Source organism: Microtus oregoni, unplaced genomic scaffold (assembly GCF_018167655.1).
Source record: "Microtus oregoni isolate MIOR12 unplaced genomic scaffold, Mior012 000020F_ref0000438, whole genome shotgun sequence".
Taxonomy (NCBI): domain Eukaryota; kingdom Metazoa; phylum Chordata; class Mammalia; order Rodentia; family Cricetidae; genus Microtus; species Microtus oregoni.
Window position 1 is genome coordinate 6,626,618 of NW_024543079.1, and position 19,356 is coordinate 6,645,973.

The 19,356-nt window shown below is 50.8% G+C and overlaps 1 protein-coding gene across 1 annotated transcript in view; it reads left to right on the plus strand.

Annotated features, from left to right (window-relative positions):
* The window catches only part of Jph2 (junctophilin 2), a 58,648-nt gene that overhangs the window by 17,695 nt on the left and 21,597 nt on the right, over positions 1–19,356 (plus strand). Inside the window, exon 2 of the mRNA XM_041670796.1 lies at positions 3,558–4,329. Coding sequence (XP_041526730.1) covers positions 3,558–4,329 — 772 coding nt within the window. The remainder of the gene's footprint in view (positions 1–3,557; positions 4,330–19,356) is intronic.

Below are 19,356 nucleotides of genomic sequence, written 5' to 3' on the forward strand. Positions count from 1 at the left end.
AACAAAACCAAAAGAAAAATAAAAAGAAGTCCACACAAAGGTGTGAGGTAGGGAGAAAAGTGGCTAGAGAAAAGGGCAAACTGAGGTGGCTGTGCCAGGCTGCGTGGCTGCTGGGGACCTCGGTGGGCCCGCTAGAACAATGGGACGCCCGGCAAGAATCAACCAGGCAGCCAAGGAAGCACTCGGGCCCCCCGGAACTGTCAGCCACATAGCTGTCGGGAAGCTTCTGTCTGCAGGTGTGGGCCTCCTGTCCCCAAGGAGGACCGCCCTGTCTTAGACACACAGGGAGATGGCACTTCCATAACATTATCCTCCTTCCCAGGGCCCTGTCACTATCAATCTCCCCTGGGTGTTGGTAGCTCTTACTACATGTCTGTAAGTTTCCTAATATAGCCATACTGTTTCATTCCCAACTGGTGGCCAAGAGTGGCTCTCTGCCGCAGTCTCAGGTTTTCTTGGGCTTAAAGGGACCCTGTCAGCCCGTCTCAGGCCAAATTTTAGTTGCAGGTAGGTTGCCGGATTCAATTTCACAAACCTCTCCAACCTGGAGATTAGATATCCTCTCTGCCCCCATTTCCCAGCGTCTCTGCCCACTGAGCCCCCTCCTCTGTGGAGAAGCAGAAGGAATGTAGCTAGGTATGGAGCTTCGACTCCGGTGACATAGGAGCTACGTCATCTTCTGTGTCTTTCATCCTTGCCGAGCCTTAGCTTTGCTCCGGGCTTTTTTCACAGTTAAAGCGAAAAGAGGATAAAAGTTGTAGAAGAGACACATGCCATCCAGTTGTGCAAAATATTTGTATTAAGTGTCTGGTTCTAGTCCTCATTCTTCCAGGCACTGAGGACTCTGCAATAAACAAAATAGACGGGACTCCTCGCCCTTATGGAGCTTCCTGCCAGGGAGGGCAATGCACCAAAGAGAAAGAAGCTGGTCTGTTGTCTATATATGTTACGAGGAAGACGGAAGCAAACACAGGGACTGAAACCTCCTGTGGGAAGGCAGTCCATCAGTCCATCACTCCATCAGACAGGAGTGAGGGCTTGTAGACAGGAGCGAACCATGTGGGTACCCGAGGGAAGAACGTTCTGGGCAGTGGGAATAGCACACAGAGACGGTTCTGAGGAGGACCACTGCTGGTATGGACGAGGAACACCCAAGAAGCCCCTAAGCCTAGAGTGGAGGGTGGCGGTGAGAACAGAGACGTGGAGGGGATGAACTTAGGGAGGGTCGAGTGGGTCCCTGGAGTGAGAAGGGCCAGAATGGGGAGCTCTGCTCGCATGTTTGGACAGAACCCCTCTGATGCGCTTGCCAGTTGCTGGCAGAGGATGGCGAGCAGTGGCTCTAAGTGAGGATGCCGAGAGGGGCCGGACTCTAGGTCCACTTGCATATTTCCTGGTGGGGTTTTTCAAAAACACTCCTGGGTGTTGTTGTTTGTCTTCTGAATTTTCCTTGTTTTATTTATTTAAATGAAAACCATCAATGTTGGTAATGATATCTTTAGAAGGAGGGGCCTAGCAGGAGGTTTTTAGGTCACAGGGGCGTGTCCTGCCTTTCTTTCACATCTTGATGGTTGCAGCAGGTTTGAAAGGTTCTGGTTGGGGGATGTTCTTGTCCCCAGTCTGGTGGCCCTTTTGCTTTTAGGTCTATATTGTGATGTGCTCCTCGTGGGGGGGGAGAGAAAGGAAGGACACACCCCCATGACCTCTGACTAGGTCCCACCCCTTAAAGGCTCCTCCTCTGAATACAGCCACGCTGGAGACCAAGCCTTCACCACACAGATATGTGAAGGACTCTGAATCGCCACTTCAGGGCGGTGACATTGATGTCACAGTACCTCTGTGTGAGGCAGCTCAAGAGGTAGAGGCAGAGGACTGGTTTTTAGTGCTGCCATGGGAAAAACTAAGAAGGTGGTGTGTGTGTGTGTGTGTGTGTGTGGTGTGCGTGTGATGTGTGTGCGTGTGACATCTAGCAGACATCTGTCTCCAGGCTGACATTGGGGCCAGGGGCCAGGGATATTATTGGAGGTCAGCAGGACACACACGAGGGTGACAAAGCATTAGATGATGTCATCAGTGTGGAACCAGTGTGGGGTGGAGCCTCTAGGAACTCTTCAGACTGAAAGAGAGGAGTTCCTGTCTCATCCCGCCTTACATTCCTCTCTAGTGCTGGGATTGAAGGCGTGCATCACCACCGCCTGGCCTCTATGGCTGACTAGTGTGGCTGCTGGGATTAAATGTGTGTGCACCACTGTCTGGCCTATATGGCTGACTAATGTGGCTGTTTTACTCTTTGATCTTCAGGCAAGCTTTATTTATTAAAATACTACACTCAGGTGGCCCTGCACACTCAGAACTCCATGTACATTCATAATGTCACTTCCATGGGACTATTGGCACCTGGCTTCCTGTCTGCACCCTGTCACACCTGTGATCTCATGTAGTCAAAAGATGCATGCCTGCGCACAAGACTCTTTCACACACACCCACACACCCACACACACACACACACACACACACACACACTCTCTTTTCAACGTTCACTCTGCTCTGTAAACTTGCTGTTTTATCTGCCCATGGCCCTCACTAATCACACCACCTTGGACAGAAGGACAGCTGCGCATTCTTTTTCTGTATACCAGAGGGGTCTTGCCTCTTCACACCCCTTCCCCTCTTCCACCCCTGATTACCTGATCCCACTTTTCCTTGCAGTTCCAACCCGGACAGCACCCACAGACTTAAGTTATCTCCACTGTGCTTTTCCCACAAGCCCTCAGACAGGCTGTGTGACACTGCCTTGCACCAACTCTCCACATCAACCACAGTGCTACATAGAGCTACCATCCGTCCGTGTACTTCAAAATCTGGGCACGCATCCAAGTAGAATTCTCAGCTTGACCTGCTGGGATAACTACACTGGAACACACTGATACACACACCTCCTGCTCGGTTGCATACCTGTGACCTTAGCATGTTCCCACAGGGGGAGTGTTCATACCATTCCACAAATTCCTTCTGACAGGTTTGCTCCTGGACTGGCATCTTCCTTTTACGTCATCCAGTACTGTGACCTCGACTAATCAATCACACAGGCTCACATTTATTCTCTGACTCGCATCACCCACCAGTGTTGGTGGTCACACCTCCCATTTTGGCTTCCCACTGGAACGTGCTCTGACATACTTGTATTCTTAGGCACACAAGGGGCCAAGCACTCTGTCCTTCCGATGGCCCAGCCCTGTCATGGTGCCCTCCAGCCTTGCCCACATCTGGTCCTGCCTGTAGCCTTCTGAGGCCACTTTCCAGGCACACACAACAACATGCTTATCCCTCCTATAGCCAAACTGCCCCCTGGACCCCACCCTGCTTTGACCACGACCCAGGTCACATGCTAGGGTTCCTGTTTCTTACTGAGGCCACCTTCCATGTCGGCACAGCAGTGTGCATTTCTTGTTCTTTCAATGGTTTCTTCTCTCTCTGGACCCCATTCTGTCTTGTCCATAGGGGAGGGGGTGGTCACCGACCCTCTTCCGCCCACTGACACGGCTCTCTTCGCCTCGCAGGGACCTACCAAGGCCAGTTCACCAACGGCATGCGGCATGGCTACGGCGTGCGCCAAAGTGTACCCTATGGGATGGCGGTGGTGGTGCGCTCCCCGCTGCGCACATCGCTGTCTTCGCTGCGCAGCGAGCACAGCAATGGCACGGTGGCTCCGGACTCGCCGGCCGCGGACGGGCCAGTGCTGCCCTCGCCCCCGGTACCGCGCGGTGGCTTTGCGCTCAGCCTGCTAGCCACCGCCGAGGCTGCACGTCCCCCTGGGCTGTTCACACGTGGCGCTCTACTGGGTCGGCTGCGACGCTCAGAGTCGCGCACATCGCTGGGCAGCCAGCGCAGTCGCTTGAGCTTCCTTAAGAGCGAGCTGAGCTCAGGCGCCAGCGATGCCGCGTCCACCGGCAGCCTGGCAGAGGGCGCTGAGGGCCCCGACGACGCGGCCGCGCCCTTTGACGCCGACATCGACGCCACCACCACCGAGACCTACATGGGCGAATGGAAGAACGACAAGCGCTCAGGCTTTGGAGTGAGCGAGCGTTCCAGCGGCTTGCGCTATGAGGGCGAGTGGCTGGACAACCTGCGCCACGGCTATGGCCGTACCACGCTGCCCGACGGCCACCGCGAGGAGGGCAAGTATCGCCACAACGTGCTGGTCAAGGGCACCAAGCGCCGCGTGCTGCAGCTCAAGAGCAACAAGGTACGCCAGAAGGTGGAGCATGGCGTTGAGGGCGCACAGCGTGCAGCTGCCATCGCTCGCCAGAAGGCTGAGATCGCAGCTTCTAGGTAAGAACCTGGTGGGATCTGCAGCCTAGGGGGCCTGAGCCAAGTCTAGTCCCAAATTTCTGTACTGTGCGAGTCAGTTATCTGCACATCGTGCCTCAGCCATCCACTCCAGCGGCTGCCACCCACCAATCCCAGCCCTTGGCGTAACTTATTCTCACACAACCCGTCTAACGGCCATATCTCTCTGGTTAGCAGTCATCCATTCATCCACACCACATGCAATCACCCACCTATACCACCATACACTGGCTCACCCACTCATCCATCCATCCATCCATCCACCCACCCATCTTCACCAAACCCAGCAACCACCCACCCAGACATCCCTCCAATCCCTTCACAGCTTCTCAAACACTCAGAGCCTCCATCCATCCAACCACTTCCGGTCATGCAATCTCTTTAATATCTACCCGAGTAATTATCCATTTACACGCCCACGCTCACCTTCACCCACACAGTGAATTCTCCACCCCTTTTCACCCCTCTGGCTGCCTAATCGTCTACACAACCACTGATCCAACTACTCACATGTCTGTGCGCTTATCCATCCCCCATCCACCAATCATCTTTATTTACTTAACTACTTTGCCCATTGTAAAAAGCAGTAACGGGTCCGCCGCCTTCCAGTCATCCAGTCACCTCCACACCTAACCATACCTCCATCCAACCATTGGCCACACATCCAGTCTCTCAGCCCTGCTCACCTATCCAGCCTGCCTGCTATGCTTACCCTTTCCCTTGCTCACCCCACCCCCATCATCTACTTTCCATCCCCTGATGTCTTCTCGTTCTAAAGCAGATGGAATTCTAACATGGTCTTCCAGAATGTATTAAACAACATTGACCCCTCCCATGCCTTTAGCCACCTTCCGGAGTTTCTTGTGCCGGTTCAGATGAGCTAAACGAGGCTCAGAGCAGTAAGGAGCTTTGTCTAGCCACTCTCCCAGAAGGTTTGCGTTTCACCATGTGGTGTCACCGTTTCTTAGTTGTCCATCTTTGGTCGGTTGTGTTTTCTTCTCAAGGCTGAGAAGCCTCCTCTGTACAAACAGGGCTGGCTGTTCTGAGGGTTGACAAAGCCAGCACAGGCAAAGTGCTCCTGGTGAGTCCCCTGGAAGCAGACTCTCAGACGGAGATACAAATGCAGGAAGATGTTTATGGGAAGCACTCTTAGGATGAAGAAGAAGGGAAGAAGCCAGATGGGGCTGGAGGAGGGGTTGCGCAGCAATGAGGTCCCCACAAAGAGTTCCACTGACCACGTGGTTTGCTCTGCAGAGGGATGTCATCCCTACTGGGATGAGGCAGTTGGACCAACCCCTCTAGGTAGAATGTAGACTCTTCTCCAGAAAGAAGTGTGGCCTAGGGGCTAGGCAACTCCCTTCAGCCCCGGCTCAATCCCTGGAGAGGGCTGGTAGTCTGTGGTTCTCCAAGTGACAAGGGTGTGAGAAGGAAGGCCTTGGATCCTGAGGCGGAATCTGGAAGGTTCATTATAGTACCCACTGCAGTGCAAACACCCAGTTTAGGCGCAGTGATGCCAATAGTCCCTGACATTCAACAGATTTGTCTGACAGATGTGAAACTGAGCTCAAAGCCTACAAAGTGCATTCCTCACTTTCTGTGTCACGGTGATGCCATTGTTTGACAGAAGCAGAGAAGATATGGTTTTGTTTTACCCAGCTTTGAGGGTTCCAGTCTGCTGTGAAAGGGAAGGCAGAGTAACTCAATTCATGGTGGCCAGAGTGTGGGGTAGAGGCATCGGCTGTTCCTGCATGGACCCTGAAGCAGAGAGTGAGACAGGAAGTGGGCTAAGAATGCCCTGCACCTAGTGACCTTTTTACCAGCGACGCCTCACCTCCAATATTTTCCAAAATAGTACCACCAGCTGGAGAACAGCATTTAAAGAGCGTGGTGGTTGGAGAGGTGGCTCACAGTAGAGAGTGTTCACTGCTTGGCAGAGGACCTGGCTTTGGCTCCCAGCACTCACAACTGCCTTCAACTCTAGTTCCAGGGGATGTGACACCTTCTGACTCTGCAGGCTCATGTATGAATGTGGTGTCCATACATATTCAGGTGCCTATACATGCACACAAAATAACAAATAAATATCTTTAGAACATGAGCCTGTGGGGACATTGCCGTTTCCAACCATAACAGTGCCCAATACTACAAAGAAAGGAAGCAGAAATCTTAAGCCTGAGCCTTCTGATCTCAAAGCTTTAACTTGCACAGCCTTAGACTTCAAATGGTTGTGAGTGTAGCAGTTAGTACGGCAAAACAGGAAAGAAACTCAGAGCGGTTTTCTTGAGACTTCTTGCTTAAAGCCTCTAAGGTTAGAATGTTTCTTCCATCTGAACTCGTGGGGAAGTGTAATTGCTGTACTGTTGCAAATCTCTAATCAGTCTTAATAATAAAAACTCGGAGTGAAATATTAGGGGGTGAAAGCTGAAAGATCCTTCCTTCCTCCCTCCCTCCCTCCCTCCCTCCCTTCCTCCTTTCCTTTCTTCTTTCTTTCTTTCTTTCTTTCTTTCTCCATTCATTCGTTTGTTCCTTCCTTCCTTTTTTTTAAAAAAATATTTTTAACATAGTTTCTTTGTTGCTTCTTTGGGAAATTCCCATCATGCACCCAATCCCAATCATTTCTCAGTCCCTCCAATGGTTGTGCCAGGTGGGAACCAGGGCTATCTTGGATCACCTGTGGACAGAATACAAACAGGTTCAGAAGACCTTGAGATGATGCCCTGTCCCTTGTACCAGCTGTGTGATCTTTCCCACTCTGACTGTGGGATCCTCATGCCTCAAAGGGCAGAGATGAGTTAGGAGGAAAGGAGCTATTGATTGGCATGGAGCAGCGAGCAGTGGAAGGCATTGTCAGTTTTAAAGACAAAGCAGAGGATGCTGGGTAACGAGCACTTTCCCAAACTCTCCCTGTGGAGCAGAGATACTCCTGTCTGCTCTCTTACTTCCCCTGCCCTTGTCCTTGCAAGCACCCTTGCATCTGAATATGTGGCACTGTCACCAAGGATGTCCCCAGGCCCTGCAGCTGGCCTGTGCTTCTGAAATGAGAAACTGGTACCTAGCCTCTCCTATGTACAGCTCTGCTGGCTGTGTACAGGAAGCTCTGGGGAGAGCTGGAAGCTTAGAGAATAGGCAGCTGAGACCCTGAATGGGAGTGGCCCGGGCTCCAATTCAAGCCCAGCAGAATTTCCAATTAAGGGAGTCTTTGGGTTAGGAGCAAACACAGGATTGCAGTATCTTCCTTGAAGGCTTCCCACTCCCTGGGGCTTTGGTGATGCAGAAGGACAGAAAGCAGCCCCAGCAACCCATAGCCTCCTGGGTCTCAGGGGGGCTGGGCTTCAGTCCTCTGTAGCATCTAGCTCTGGACTCTGGACTTGGATATACCCATCAGCTCAGCATCCCTAACCAGGGCATCTCTCCCAGGCAAAGGAAGGAAACCTACATGTCTCGCCCCTGTAGGAAGGGCAATGGACAGACAAAGATTCTAGACCCTCCTTGCTCAGTGTGCTATACTCTTGTCATGGGCTGTGGGGCCCATGAGATGCATTTAGTCTCAACTGACAAGTGGAAAATGTACACCGGATTTTAGAGACTTACTGCAAAAAGAAGGCAAAGTAAGTTGTTAAAATTTTAAAAAATATAAATAATTAAAGACTAGGAATATGGTCCAGTTGATAAAGTATTTGCTGTGCAAACACGAAGAGCTGAGTTTGATCTCCAGCACACACATATGCACGCACACACACTCAGACATACATATACACACAGACACATGCACACACAAACACACACATACATATACATATACAGACACACACACACAAATACATACGCAGACACACACATACATATACATACACAGATACACACACAGACATATACACACAGATACACAAACACACACACTGACATATACCTACAGACACACACATACAGAGACACATAGACACACAATATACCACCCCCACAGATATACGTAAAGCACACACGTACACACACACAGACACACATGCACACATAAAACACACACAGACACACACACACATACTTCATATTAGCATGAATTTGTAATGCCAGCTCTGGGGAGGTGGAGAAAGACCAATCCCTGAGGCTCTTTGGCCAGCCACCCAGCTAATCAGCGAGCCCAAGGTCCCAGTAACAGGTCCTGTCTCAGAAGACATGGTGGGCAGCTCCTGAGGGACTAACCTGAGATTGACTCCTGGCATCCACATGCATGTGCACTTGTGTAGATGGTGCGCACATGTGTGCATACATAATACTGATTATATGTTGAAATGGTTGTATTTTAGATATCTTGTGTTAAGGGGAAATAGACTTTTGATATGAATTTTACCTGTTTCCTTTTACTTTTTAAAAGGTGGATCCTAGAAAAAAACCATAATTATGGATGTATGTATGTGGCTTTTTTACATCATATTTTTTTGCATTTATCATTTAAAATTTTATATACCAACCACAGTTTTACCCTCCCTCCTCTCCTTCCATTCTCCCCCCACCTCCATCCTACTGCCCCCCCCATCCACTCCTCCTCCATCTCCATTCAGATGGGGTAAGGCCTCCCATGGGCATCAACAAAGCATGACATATCAAGTTGAGGCAGGACCAAGCTCCTCTGCCCTGCATCAAGGCTGAGCAAGGCATCCTACCATAGGGAGTGGGCTCCAAAGAGCCAGCTCATGCATCAGGAACAGGTCCTGGTCCCACTGCTAGGGATCCAACAAGAGTCTTAGAACCCTTCAGCCCCTCAGAGATAATCTAACCAGTTCTCTGACCACCTGGGGAAACTGAGGCACAGAAAGTATGACATCATGCCCACAGCCACCAAGGGATCTAGGCCTTTTGTATTTTGTGGCCAAGAGCTCTTTCTGTACCTCCTTTTAAGGTCATGGATCTGGGCGGTGGAGGGAGGCTAGGAGGTGTCTTAGCTTCTCTGGTTGATACACCCTCCCACATCCCAATTCATGGCTTCTTCTGGGAGGAGCATAGGGAGGGCTGAGGGAGGACTCTGGCTGCCTGCTGCTGGTTCCTTTCAAGCACCCACTTCCCTCCTTTCTCATAGAAGGCTGATCTCTCTCCACCACACAGCTTTTACAAGGCTTACAGCGGAGTCTGTAGTGATATTTAATTTCTATTTTAATAAATAAAGCTTGCCTGAAGACAGACAAAACAGCCACACTAGTCAGCCATACAGGCCAGGCAGTGGTGGCACACACCTTTAATCCCAGCACTAGAAAGGACGATAAGGCAGGATGAGACAGGAACCTCACTCTCTTTCTGTCTGAAGATTTCATAGATGTAAGAGCTCTCTAGTGGCTTGGCTGCTTTGCTTTTCTGATCTTCAGGTTGAACCCCAATATTGGTCTCTGGGTTTTTATTAATCATGCTACAGGAGTCTGTTTGCTGAGCACTGCCCAGGGCTCCATCCACACCCCTGCACGATGAACTTCCCAACAGCTCAGGATTTTACTAGAGTGATATCCCTGAACTGGTTCTGTCCCTTGTCCCACTCCCTGCCTCCAGCACCTCCTCAAATTGCTTCTAAAGTCTCCTAGTGTCACCAGTGTGTGCCACACGCTCAACTCTTTATTTGTCTTTATTTTTCTCTAATTTCTAAAATTAGTGTACAGAGTTCTCACTTTAGCGCCCTTTGAAGCACTCAAGTTTTTTAAACATTTATGACGTCAGCTTATCTACTTTTTCTTTCCTTTTGCTACCTGAGAAAACATTGTCTAATCCAAAACTCTGGGTTTTTTTTTTTTTTTTTGAGACAGGGTCTCACTTTGTAGCTCTAGCTGTCCTGGAACTCACCATGTAGACCAAACTCACAGAGATCCGCCTGCCTCTGCCTCCCGAGTGCTGGGATTAAAGGCGTGCGCCACCATCGCCAGGCTCAACTGGATTTCTTATGCCACTGTTTAACTTGTTTCCTGTATATTCTTTCTCCTGATTTCTACCTTTCTGGCAACTTTTATCTAAAATAGATTCAGGAGCAACTTCTCTGGTTTGAACTCTTACTAAGAGGGTCTGTACACTTCATATTGTTTCCCATGAAACCACATAGTGAAATCTTAAGTTCTTTGCATGATAGATCAGAGAACTTAGTCCCAGAACAGGGGAGGGGCAGAGAGGAGAGGAATCATCCTGAAGGACATGGTGAGAGAAGAGAAACTGAAACAGAAAGGAGAAACAAAACACATCTTCAACCAAATGCCACAGTGCTCATAGCCACAGCGCTCACATCCGCGGTTCTCACATCCATGGTGCTCACATCCACGGTGCTCACATCCACAGTGCTCACAGCCACGGTGCTCACAGCCACGGTTCTCACAGCCACGGTGCTCATAGCCACAGCGCTCACATCCGCGGTTCTCACATCCACGGTGCTCACATCCACGGTGCTCACAGCCACGGTGCTCACATCCACGGTGCTCACATCCACGGTGCTCACATCCACGGTGCTCACATCCACGGTGCTCACATCCACGGTGCTCACAGCCACGGCGCTCACATCCACGGCGCTCACATCCACGGCGCTCACATCCACGGCGCTCACATCCACGGCGCTCACATCCACGGCGCTCACATCCACGGCGCTCACATCCACGGCGCTCACATCCACGGTGCTCACAGCCACGGTGCTCACATCCACGGTGCTCACATCCACGGTGCTCACATCCACGGTGCTCATAGCCACGGTGCTCACATCCACGGTGCTCACAGCCACAGTGCTCATATTCACATGGGAGAACTTCTGGAAATCTGTGGGTCTCCCTCATTTATTAAAGTGCTGGGTACCGCCACTGCTGGCTTACATGTGGGTACCGTAAATGCCCCTCGGGTTCTTATGTATACATGGCAGGCCCTTCACTGACGAGGCTGTCTCTCCACCCCTCTTCCCTCATCTTAAACATTGTTCTACAGCACACTCATTAACATTTAAGGAAGGGAAGAATAATAAAAAAAAATTAAAAATCCCTCCCACCCCAGCTGCCTTCAAAGGGACCACTGTCAAGAGTTCACTGGGGAAATTCTTCCGTTTCCCTCTCTGCTCTTGTTTGGTTCTGTTTTGCATTACTACAGTTGCCTTCATAATGTTCTGAGAGCTTTCCAGGAGCTATATGACATCCACCCCCATTAATTTGCTGGTACTATGATTTGTTTCTTCACAGTGCCTGAAAACATTTAATGTCTGCATGGCCACAAACAAGGCTGTGGTGAGCACTGCAAGACCCATCTCCTTGCTCACAGTGGCTGGTTAAGGGAATGGTCCATCCAGGAAACTTCCCAGAGACGGCCAAGCATCCTTAGGGCTCATCGGAACTGTATATGTCCCACTTACCCATGAGGGATGCTCTAAGGTGTAGCAACAAACATGCACAGTATTGGACCATGATACACTAACACTTTCCCTATGTAAGATCCTACAATAAAGGTTAATTTCTAAGTTAGGTGCAGCAGGAGATTTTCAGCAACTCTCAGAGGTGCAACAGAGCAGTTGTAATTTGAAACTCTAACAGGAGTTAGTTAAAACGTGTGCTCATGAATCTCTCATTTCAGGAATATCCATTTAGTTAGCATCTTTGGACCTGAGCTGTTGTGTTGCTCAGTTGGTACAGGGCTTGTCTGGCATGCATGAAGCCCCTGATTCAGTTCCCAGCACCACGTGAGCACAGGCCTGCAATTGCAGCACTTGGGAGGTCTGAGCAGAAAGTTCAAGGTCATCCTCAGCTGCAGAGTGTGTTGGAGGCCAGCCTTGGCTGCAGAAGACTCTGTCTTCAACAACAACACAAAATCCATGGTGGACCTTGGGTATAATGCTGCCTCACCCAAATCTCTACAAGGGGTTAGCTTCTGATAGCCACCTCAGTGGGCTCTCCTGGTGCTGTCCATGGCACTGTGGAGCTGGTGTCACACGCAAACACGCTCCTGGACCATCCCTCTTCAGTGGCCATATCCCTCCCATACATCTCACAAGTACTTGTTTCCTTTTTAAAATTGGTTTTATTGAGTTATACATTTTTGTCTGCTCCCCTCCCTTCCTCCTCTCTTCCCCTCTACCCTCCCCCCATGACCCCCACACTCCCAATTTACTCAGGAGATAGCGTCTTTTTCTCCTTCCGATGTAGATTCATATATGTCTCTCTTAGGGTCCTCCTTGTTGTCTAGGTTCTCTGGGGTTGTGAACTGTAGGTTGGCTATTCCTTGCTTTATTCTAAAAACCACTTAAGAGTAAGTACATATTATATTTGTCTTTCTGGGTCTGGGTTACCTCATTCAATATGTTTTTTCCTAGATCCATCCATTTGCCTGCAAATTTCAAGATGTCATTTTTTTTTGTTGTTGTTGTTGTTTTTTATCACTGTGTAGTACTCCATTGTATAAATGTACCACATTTTCTTTTTACATTCTTCGGTCAAGGGGCATCTAGGTTGTTTCAAGGTTCTGGTTATTATGAATAATGCTGCTATAAACATAGTTGAGCACATGTCCCTGTGGTACGATTGAGCATCCTTTGGATATATACCCAAAAGTGGTATTTCTGGGTCTTGAAGAAAGTTGTTTTCTAATTTTCTGAGAAATCTCCATAGTGACATCCAAAGGGGCTGTGCCAGTTTTCACTCCCACCAGCAATGAAGGAGTGTCTCCTTTACCCCATATTCTCTCCAGTATAAGCTATCATCGGTGTTTTTGATCTTGGCCATTCTGACAGGTGTAAGATGGAATTTCAGCATTGTTTAGATTTGCATTTCTCTGAGGCCTGAGGATGTTGAGCATTCTGTGTCTTTCAGTCATTTGACATCTCACAAATACTTTAAGAACAATTGTTGCAGGGGTAGGTTATGTGCCTAAAGGAAGAGTTTCTGGGGCCAAGCACTGTGTGTTTGCCCTCAGAATCCCCCGCCCCCTTGCCCCGATCATCTCCAAGGAGCTCTCACCAGATGGACTCCTCCCCCTGTCCTCAGTGCAAACACCATGCACTTTTAGCTTCTTTGCCAGTTATTTGAGGACATGACCACATGTCGTGCTCTCAGGACCACTTTCAGCACCCCCACAGACAGCTGCGTGGCGTCTTCCCCGGGACTTGTCTCTGACATTCCTGGTACTTCGAAGGTTCCATCAGTCTAGTGTCAGCCTCCCCAGAAATGGGCTGGAATGGCAGACAGGTTCCAGCTCAGAGCCCTTCCATTCCCTGAGTCCTTCCGTTGTGACTCACCAGATGGACAAACTCCCTCTGCCGCCCAGAGAGACTGAAGACGGTAGTGGGTGGAATGTCCCGAGTTGTCAGGGTGGGACTCCCGCGGGGTACATGAGGCAGCTGTGGCTTTGAGGCTGAGAGAATTAGGAGACCTTCCAAGCTTGGTGAGCAGAGAACCCAGGCAAACATACAGTTTGTCCTCAGAGAAATGAAGCCCGGTGTTCTGGGTTCACAATGGGGAAGCTGAGACCTGAGAAGGGGTGCAAACTCACCAGGGTGTATGGTGTGCTAGCCTGGGAAGGGGTACGGGCCTGACCTGGGTATGTGGTGTGCCAGGCTGGGAAGGGGTAGGGCCCGGCCAGGGTGTGTGGTGTGCTATGTCTAAGCAGATAGGGCCGAGGTGGTGAGCAGATGGGGGTGCCTTCATGAAGCTTCAGTTGGTTCTGGGCACATAAATGGTTCTAACAGACCAAGGACTGGGGCCTGTGTGGTGGAAAGGGAGACTTTGCCTCCCTACCCCTGTCCCTATGAACTGGGCTTCTAGACAGCCAATGGGCCTTTCTACCTTATTTTTTTAGCCTGACTAGAAAAGTCAGAGAATGGACAGGCAGGCAGTCTATACCTTCAGGAGAAAAGGGCCCTTCCCTATACATGTTCAGGTGTCCCCATTTCCGAGGAAGGCCATGTTTGGCCTGGCCCTGGCACCCTAGCTGAGCTCCAGGGACTTAGGGGTCAGCACTGGAAGGAGCCAGATGCCAGAACGCTGGAATTAGGAGTGTAGATGAAGGTGCTGTGGCTGTCACCAGAGAAAAACCCAAGAACTCAAGGTCACTGTCAGGGTCTGGAGGCTTGGTCTGCAGTCCTACATACTGATTACAGGGCCTCTCTGTAACCTTCCTTCCCTGCGTGTCCTCTATAAGCTGGAGGTCAGGAGAGAAGTGGCTTTGTGGGCTGGAGAGAGGACCTGGAAGGTGTTCAGTCACGTGACAAGTCCAGGACACCACCTATCTCAATATAAAGTGGGGGAGCCCACAGTCAGGCTCCACGCTGAGAGCCCTCATCTTTGCCATTCTCACGGAGAGATCTTCGCCACCCATCTCTCACGGCTGACAAAAGCAGTGGACACCCACCGGACAGCAGCCCCATCGAGGCCTCCAGTCCACTCACCCTGCAGAGGAGACAGCCTCTCAGCTTTTAGGCATCCGGGTTGCTCTGTGATTGTGGGCCAGTGTTGACTGCCTGGCCATGCTCAGTCTGGCGGAACCAGCGGCAGCGTAAGCCAGGAATACTGAGGAACTAGGTTCCTATCCTGCTCCTCACCTCACCCACGTCGTCTGTAGAATGGGGCAACCCCCGTCCTGCCTCTTGGGGCGATAGCAGGATGACAAGAGGTAGGGGTGCTGTGGGCATCTCTGCGTGGCCATGGAGTCCTGTGGGTGCTCAGGGAGTAGAGGCCAAGGCAGTTTTCATCACCCTCCTGCCTCCCTGACACCCAGGCGGTGGAGTTGATGAAACCAGCTGGCTCCGACTTTAGGCTTCCTTCTGCTCCACGTGTCGTTTTGTCTTTTGCCATGCTGGGTTTCCAAAGCTGGACTTCCACTTCCCTTTCTTAGTTCAGAGAAGTCATGCCCTGCCCCAGGAAAGAAGTTAAAAATAAAGCCGGGCCTCAAATCCTCCGAGCAAACACCCAGCTCTCTAAAAATAGCCTCTGCGGCAGGTCTCCGGGGCTGGGATGGAGGCTGGCATGGGACAAGACCGGCTCTCCCAGCCAGGCCTCAGCAGCACCGTGGCCTGCCAAACCCACTCTAGCCCATTCTTTCTGTTACCGCCACTGCCAGCCCCCTCTCCCTGTCCCCTTAAAGGCCCCCCTTGGCTCTTCACTCTTCTTGCTGTTGGATGCAGCCAGAGTGAGTCCCTACCAATACCAGCCTGTCCACTCTAGTGAGCCTGACATTCGCAGGGCCTTAACCTGTATACTATAGAAGGCAGGACCTGAGACAAGGGTTTAGTTCATGCAGTTTATTTGGGAGATAATTTAAGGAAGGGGACGAGAGGTAGTGGGAGAAGCGAGACAGGGAAGCTTGTGTGACCGAGTTACTGCTGCAGACTGCGGGTGCTAGACGTGGTTGAAACACGGGGACCACCAAGATCTTTTTCCTGACAGGTGGACCCTGACCTCTCATCTCTCATTTACTAAGTCTTCCATGGATTGGAAATTACCTCACTGGCCATTGGTGGTGGCGCACGCCTTTAATCCCGGTATTTGGGAGGCAGAGTTAGGCGGATCTCTGTGAGTTCAAGGCCAACTTGGTCTACAGAGCAAGAGATAGGTTCCAAGGCTGTACAGAGAAACCCTATCTCAACAAACCAAACAAAGAAGAAGAGGAAGAGGAACAGGAAGAAGAAGGGAAGGGAAGGGAAAGGAAGGGAAGGGAAGGGAAGGAAGGAAAAAAAGAAATAAATCTCCCACTTCTGGTTTGGATTTGGACTTGTATAGGAGGAGGGTTCAGGACTACCTACAGCATCTACTGCATTCAAGCAAGCTCTGGGTGGACAGTGGACAGCTGAGCTCTGGGGACTGTGACCTCCTTTAGACCTGTCCTCCACTGCCATGGGTCTAACTGGGACTAGTCAGAGGAGACACTCTATAGAGACCAGAGATGTCACTGTAGGAGAAAGCATAGACTCCTAGAATGTCCACAGCCTTCCTTTGTGGCCCTGGGTCACCCCAACAGTGCCAACTCACATTGAATTTCCATCACTCACGTCCAACCATAGCCCCTCCAAGGATGACTTCCTCTCCCGAGCTCCTGTCCTGTCTGAACTCGCTGTGTTATGCTCATCAGCACCTGGCTTAGTACCCGGCACATGCGCAAGCCTCAGAGAGCAGGCTGTCGACGAAGTTCTCAAGCATCGTGGGATGGAAAAGTCCCCCAGGGCTGAGACACTCCCTGTGCACCCTCTCAAGGCTTCAAACACATTCAGTGCATGTTTATGGAGAATCCGCTGTGTGCCAGGCTTGGGGAAGAAAGCCTGAAGGTCTGAGACTTCCTTCTTTGTTAGAGAAGTGTAGTGACCATGGAGGCCCTCACTGAGAGAGCAGTTAAATGGAGACATGGGTCGGAGTGAATCAGTCAGTGGACAGTCTAGGAAGAGCAGGCTGGGTGCAGAGAGAGGGTAGGGAAAGGTGATGTCATAGACGTGCGACAATGTCTGTGCCTGGAACTGAGTGGGCTCTTGGAAATGAGGCAGGCAGGGAGACCTGTGTAGCTGGAGCAAAAGGGAAGGAGGAGTAGAAGCAGAGGCCAGAGAGAGTGGGGGTGGAGTAGAAAGAGATGACAGCCTTTTCTGCTGACCACATGTAGTGTGTGTGTGTGTGTGTGTGTGTGTGTGTGTAGGTATGTATGAACAAGCAGATGCATGTTCATGTAGCTGCACACTTGTGTAGGTGTACAGGTATTGACTGCAGGCAGAAGCCAGCGGTCAGCCTTGGGTGCAGCTCCTCAGGCACTAGCCACCTTTTCTGAGGCAGGGTCATTCATTGGTCTGAAGCTTCCTGCGTAGGCCAGGCTGGCAGATCCATGAGCCCCAGGACCCACCTAGCTCTGCTGCCCATTGCTGCAATCACGGGCTTTTGCCACCACACCTGGCTTGTTAACGTAGTTTGTTGAGGGTTGAAGTCAGGGCCTCATGCTTGCCGGGCAAGCGCTTTACCAATTAAGCCATCTCCTTCGTCCTCACAAGTAGCTATTTTAATTAAATCGATTAAAAGCTCCACTCCCTAGCTGTAGTAGCCACATTTCAAGGACTTGCTAGCTGCCGCTTTGGACAGCATAGATATTAAACATTCTTACTGCTCCCAATTTTGTTGGGCAGTGCTTTTCTGTGGCCGTGCAGGTCACTGCAGGCCATCACCGTATGCCGTACAGAACTGGGCACACACTTCAGGGCCCTTTCCTCACCTCCAAAGGTGTGTGTGACTGAAGCGTGCAAGGCCATTAAGTGCAGCCCCAGCCAAAACCGGAATGCCTTTCCCACCACTCTTGCCAAGTGGCCATTCGCTCACTGCCTCTGCCTCGGCGGGCACGGAAGCTCAGCACTTTCGGAGATGGCTGAGACCAACTTTGGGCCCCTTGGCCCTGGGATCCTCTAGGCTAGCCTTTCTGCACTCCGTGAATTCTTCCTACAGATCCTGGTTCTGCTCCCTGAGACTTGGGTCAGCCAGGTGGGTTGTCAAGGCTGCTGCTGGTGCCTTCCCTGGGGCTTGTGGCCACTCTAGTACATCCTCGGTGACCCATTTCATTGTCTTACCCTCCTGCCGTCTTTAGAGAGTAGCTTTTAGCGTCACGCTTAAAACTGAGACAAGCACCCTTGTCATTGGAAAGAGAAGGAAGAGAAGGAAGAGCAAGGAAGAGAAGGACATAGCTTCTGTCCTTGGTAAAGACAGCACCGCCACCCACCTCTAAACCTTGGGATTGCCCCATCCCAAGGGTCTTTTTTTTTTTTTTAAGCTGGATGCAAAGACGTTTTTAGGCATACTTCTGAGTATGACAGGCTTCTGCTGGGGGGAAAAAAGGGAGCATGGGTGAGCCACTAACATCTGCCCCGACACCTCTGCAGAGACCTAGACATAACCTGTGGTCCTCTGTCTCCAGCCTTCTGCACCCATATGTCTTCTGTGCCTTCACAATGTCCCTGGTTTCAAGTTCCCATCCATTTCCCTCCTTCCTGAGTAGAGGCACAGCACTTATGCTCAGGTGTGCAGGCTTTGGGGTTGGCTAACCCTCGCTCCCTATGCAAACTCTTTCCCTGAGCCTTGGTTTCCCCAGCTGTGGAAGGTGGGAGAGATTGACCTGGTGCCTAGAGCCTGGGGTATTGTAAGGGCACACGAGATAGCTCTGTGAGTGCTTATGAAGTGCTAGCTGCCATGCTTGGCACAGAACAACGGCAGTTTTTATTATTATAACCCTTATCTTCCTCCTGCTGGTACTGACTGCAGAGCCGGAGTCCAGAACAGGGCGAGCTCTCCGTACAAATCCCAGAGTCTCACATTCCCAATAGTGACCCCAGTAGAACCTGTCTCTGGCTACCTTGAGGGGGATGTAGTGGGAGAGCACAGATAGGAGGGGCTGCATGGGGCCCTATGTCCAAAGCCACCCATGGGCAAACCACATCCCTCACGCTGTCTTGTTGCCTAACTGCTGAAGCTCCCTCCCCATCAGCCCAGGCTTCCTGCATTCCTGTCTGGGAAGGGGAATTAGCACAAGGTCATGGCAGCCCGGCATCTAAGCTATGACTTATAACCTCACAGGGCTTGCTGTGGCCCGACTTGAGTCTGGTCAGGGCTGAGTGGGGGGTACAGGACTCTGATCCCCAGGTTGAGGATGATGCCATGGAAAAGAATTTCTCAGAGGTGCCCTCCACCCTAGCTGAGTTCTCTTTTGAAGAGCTAGCTGGAGCAGGTAGATGTATGTATCTTATAGAAAGACACACTGAGTGGCCCTCAGGATCTCCCCCTTAAAAAAACAGAAACAAAAACCAGAGAGCCAGGTGGTGGTGGCATATGCGTTTAATCCCAGTACTTGGGAGGCAGAGGCAGGTGGATTTCTGTGAGTTTGAGGTCAGTTTGAAAAGCGAGTTCCAGGACAGTTGGGACTATAGAGAGAAACCCTGTCTCCAAAACAACAAGAACAAAAGACAAAAAACAAAAAACAAACAAATCAAAAACCAAACCAAAACAAAAAACAAAACCAAAAAACACCTACCCCCCCCCCCAAGAAATCCCAATAGAACTGGGG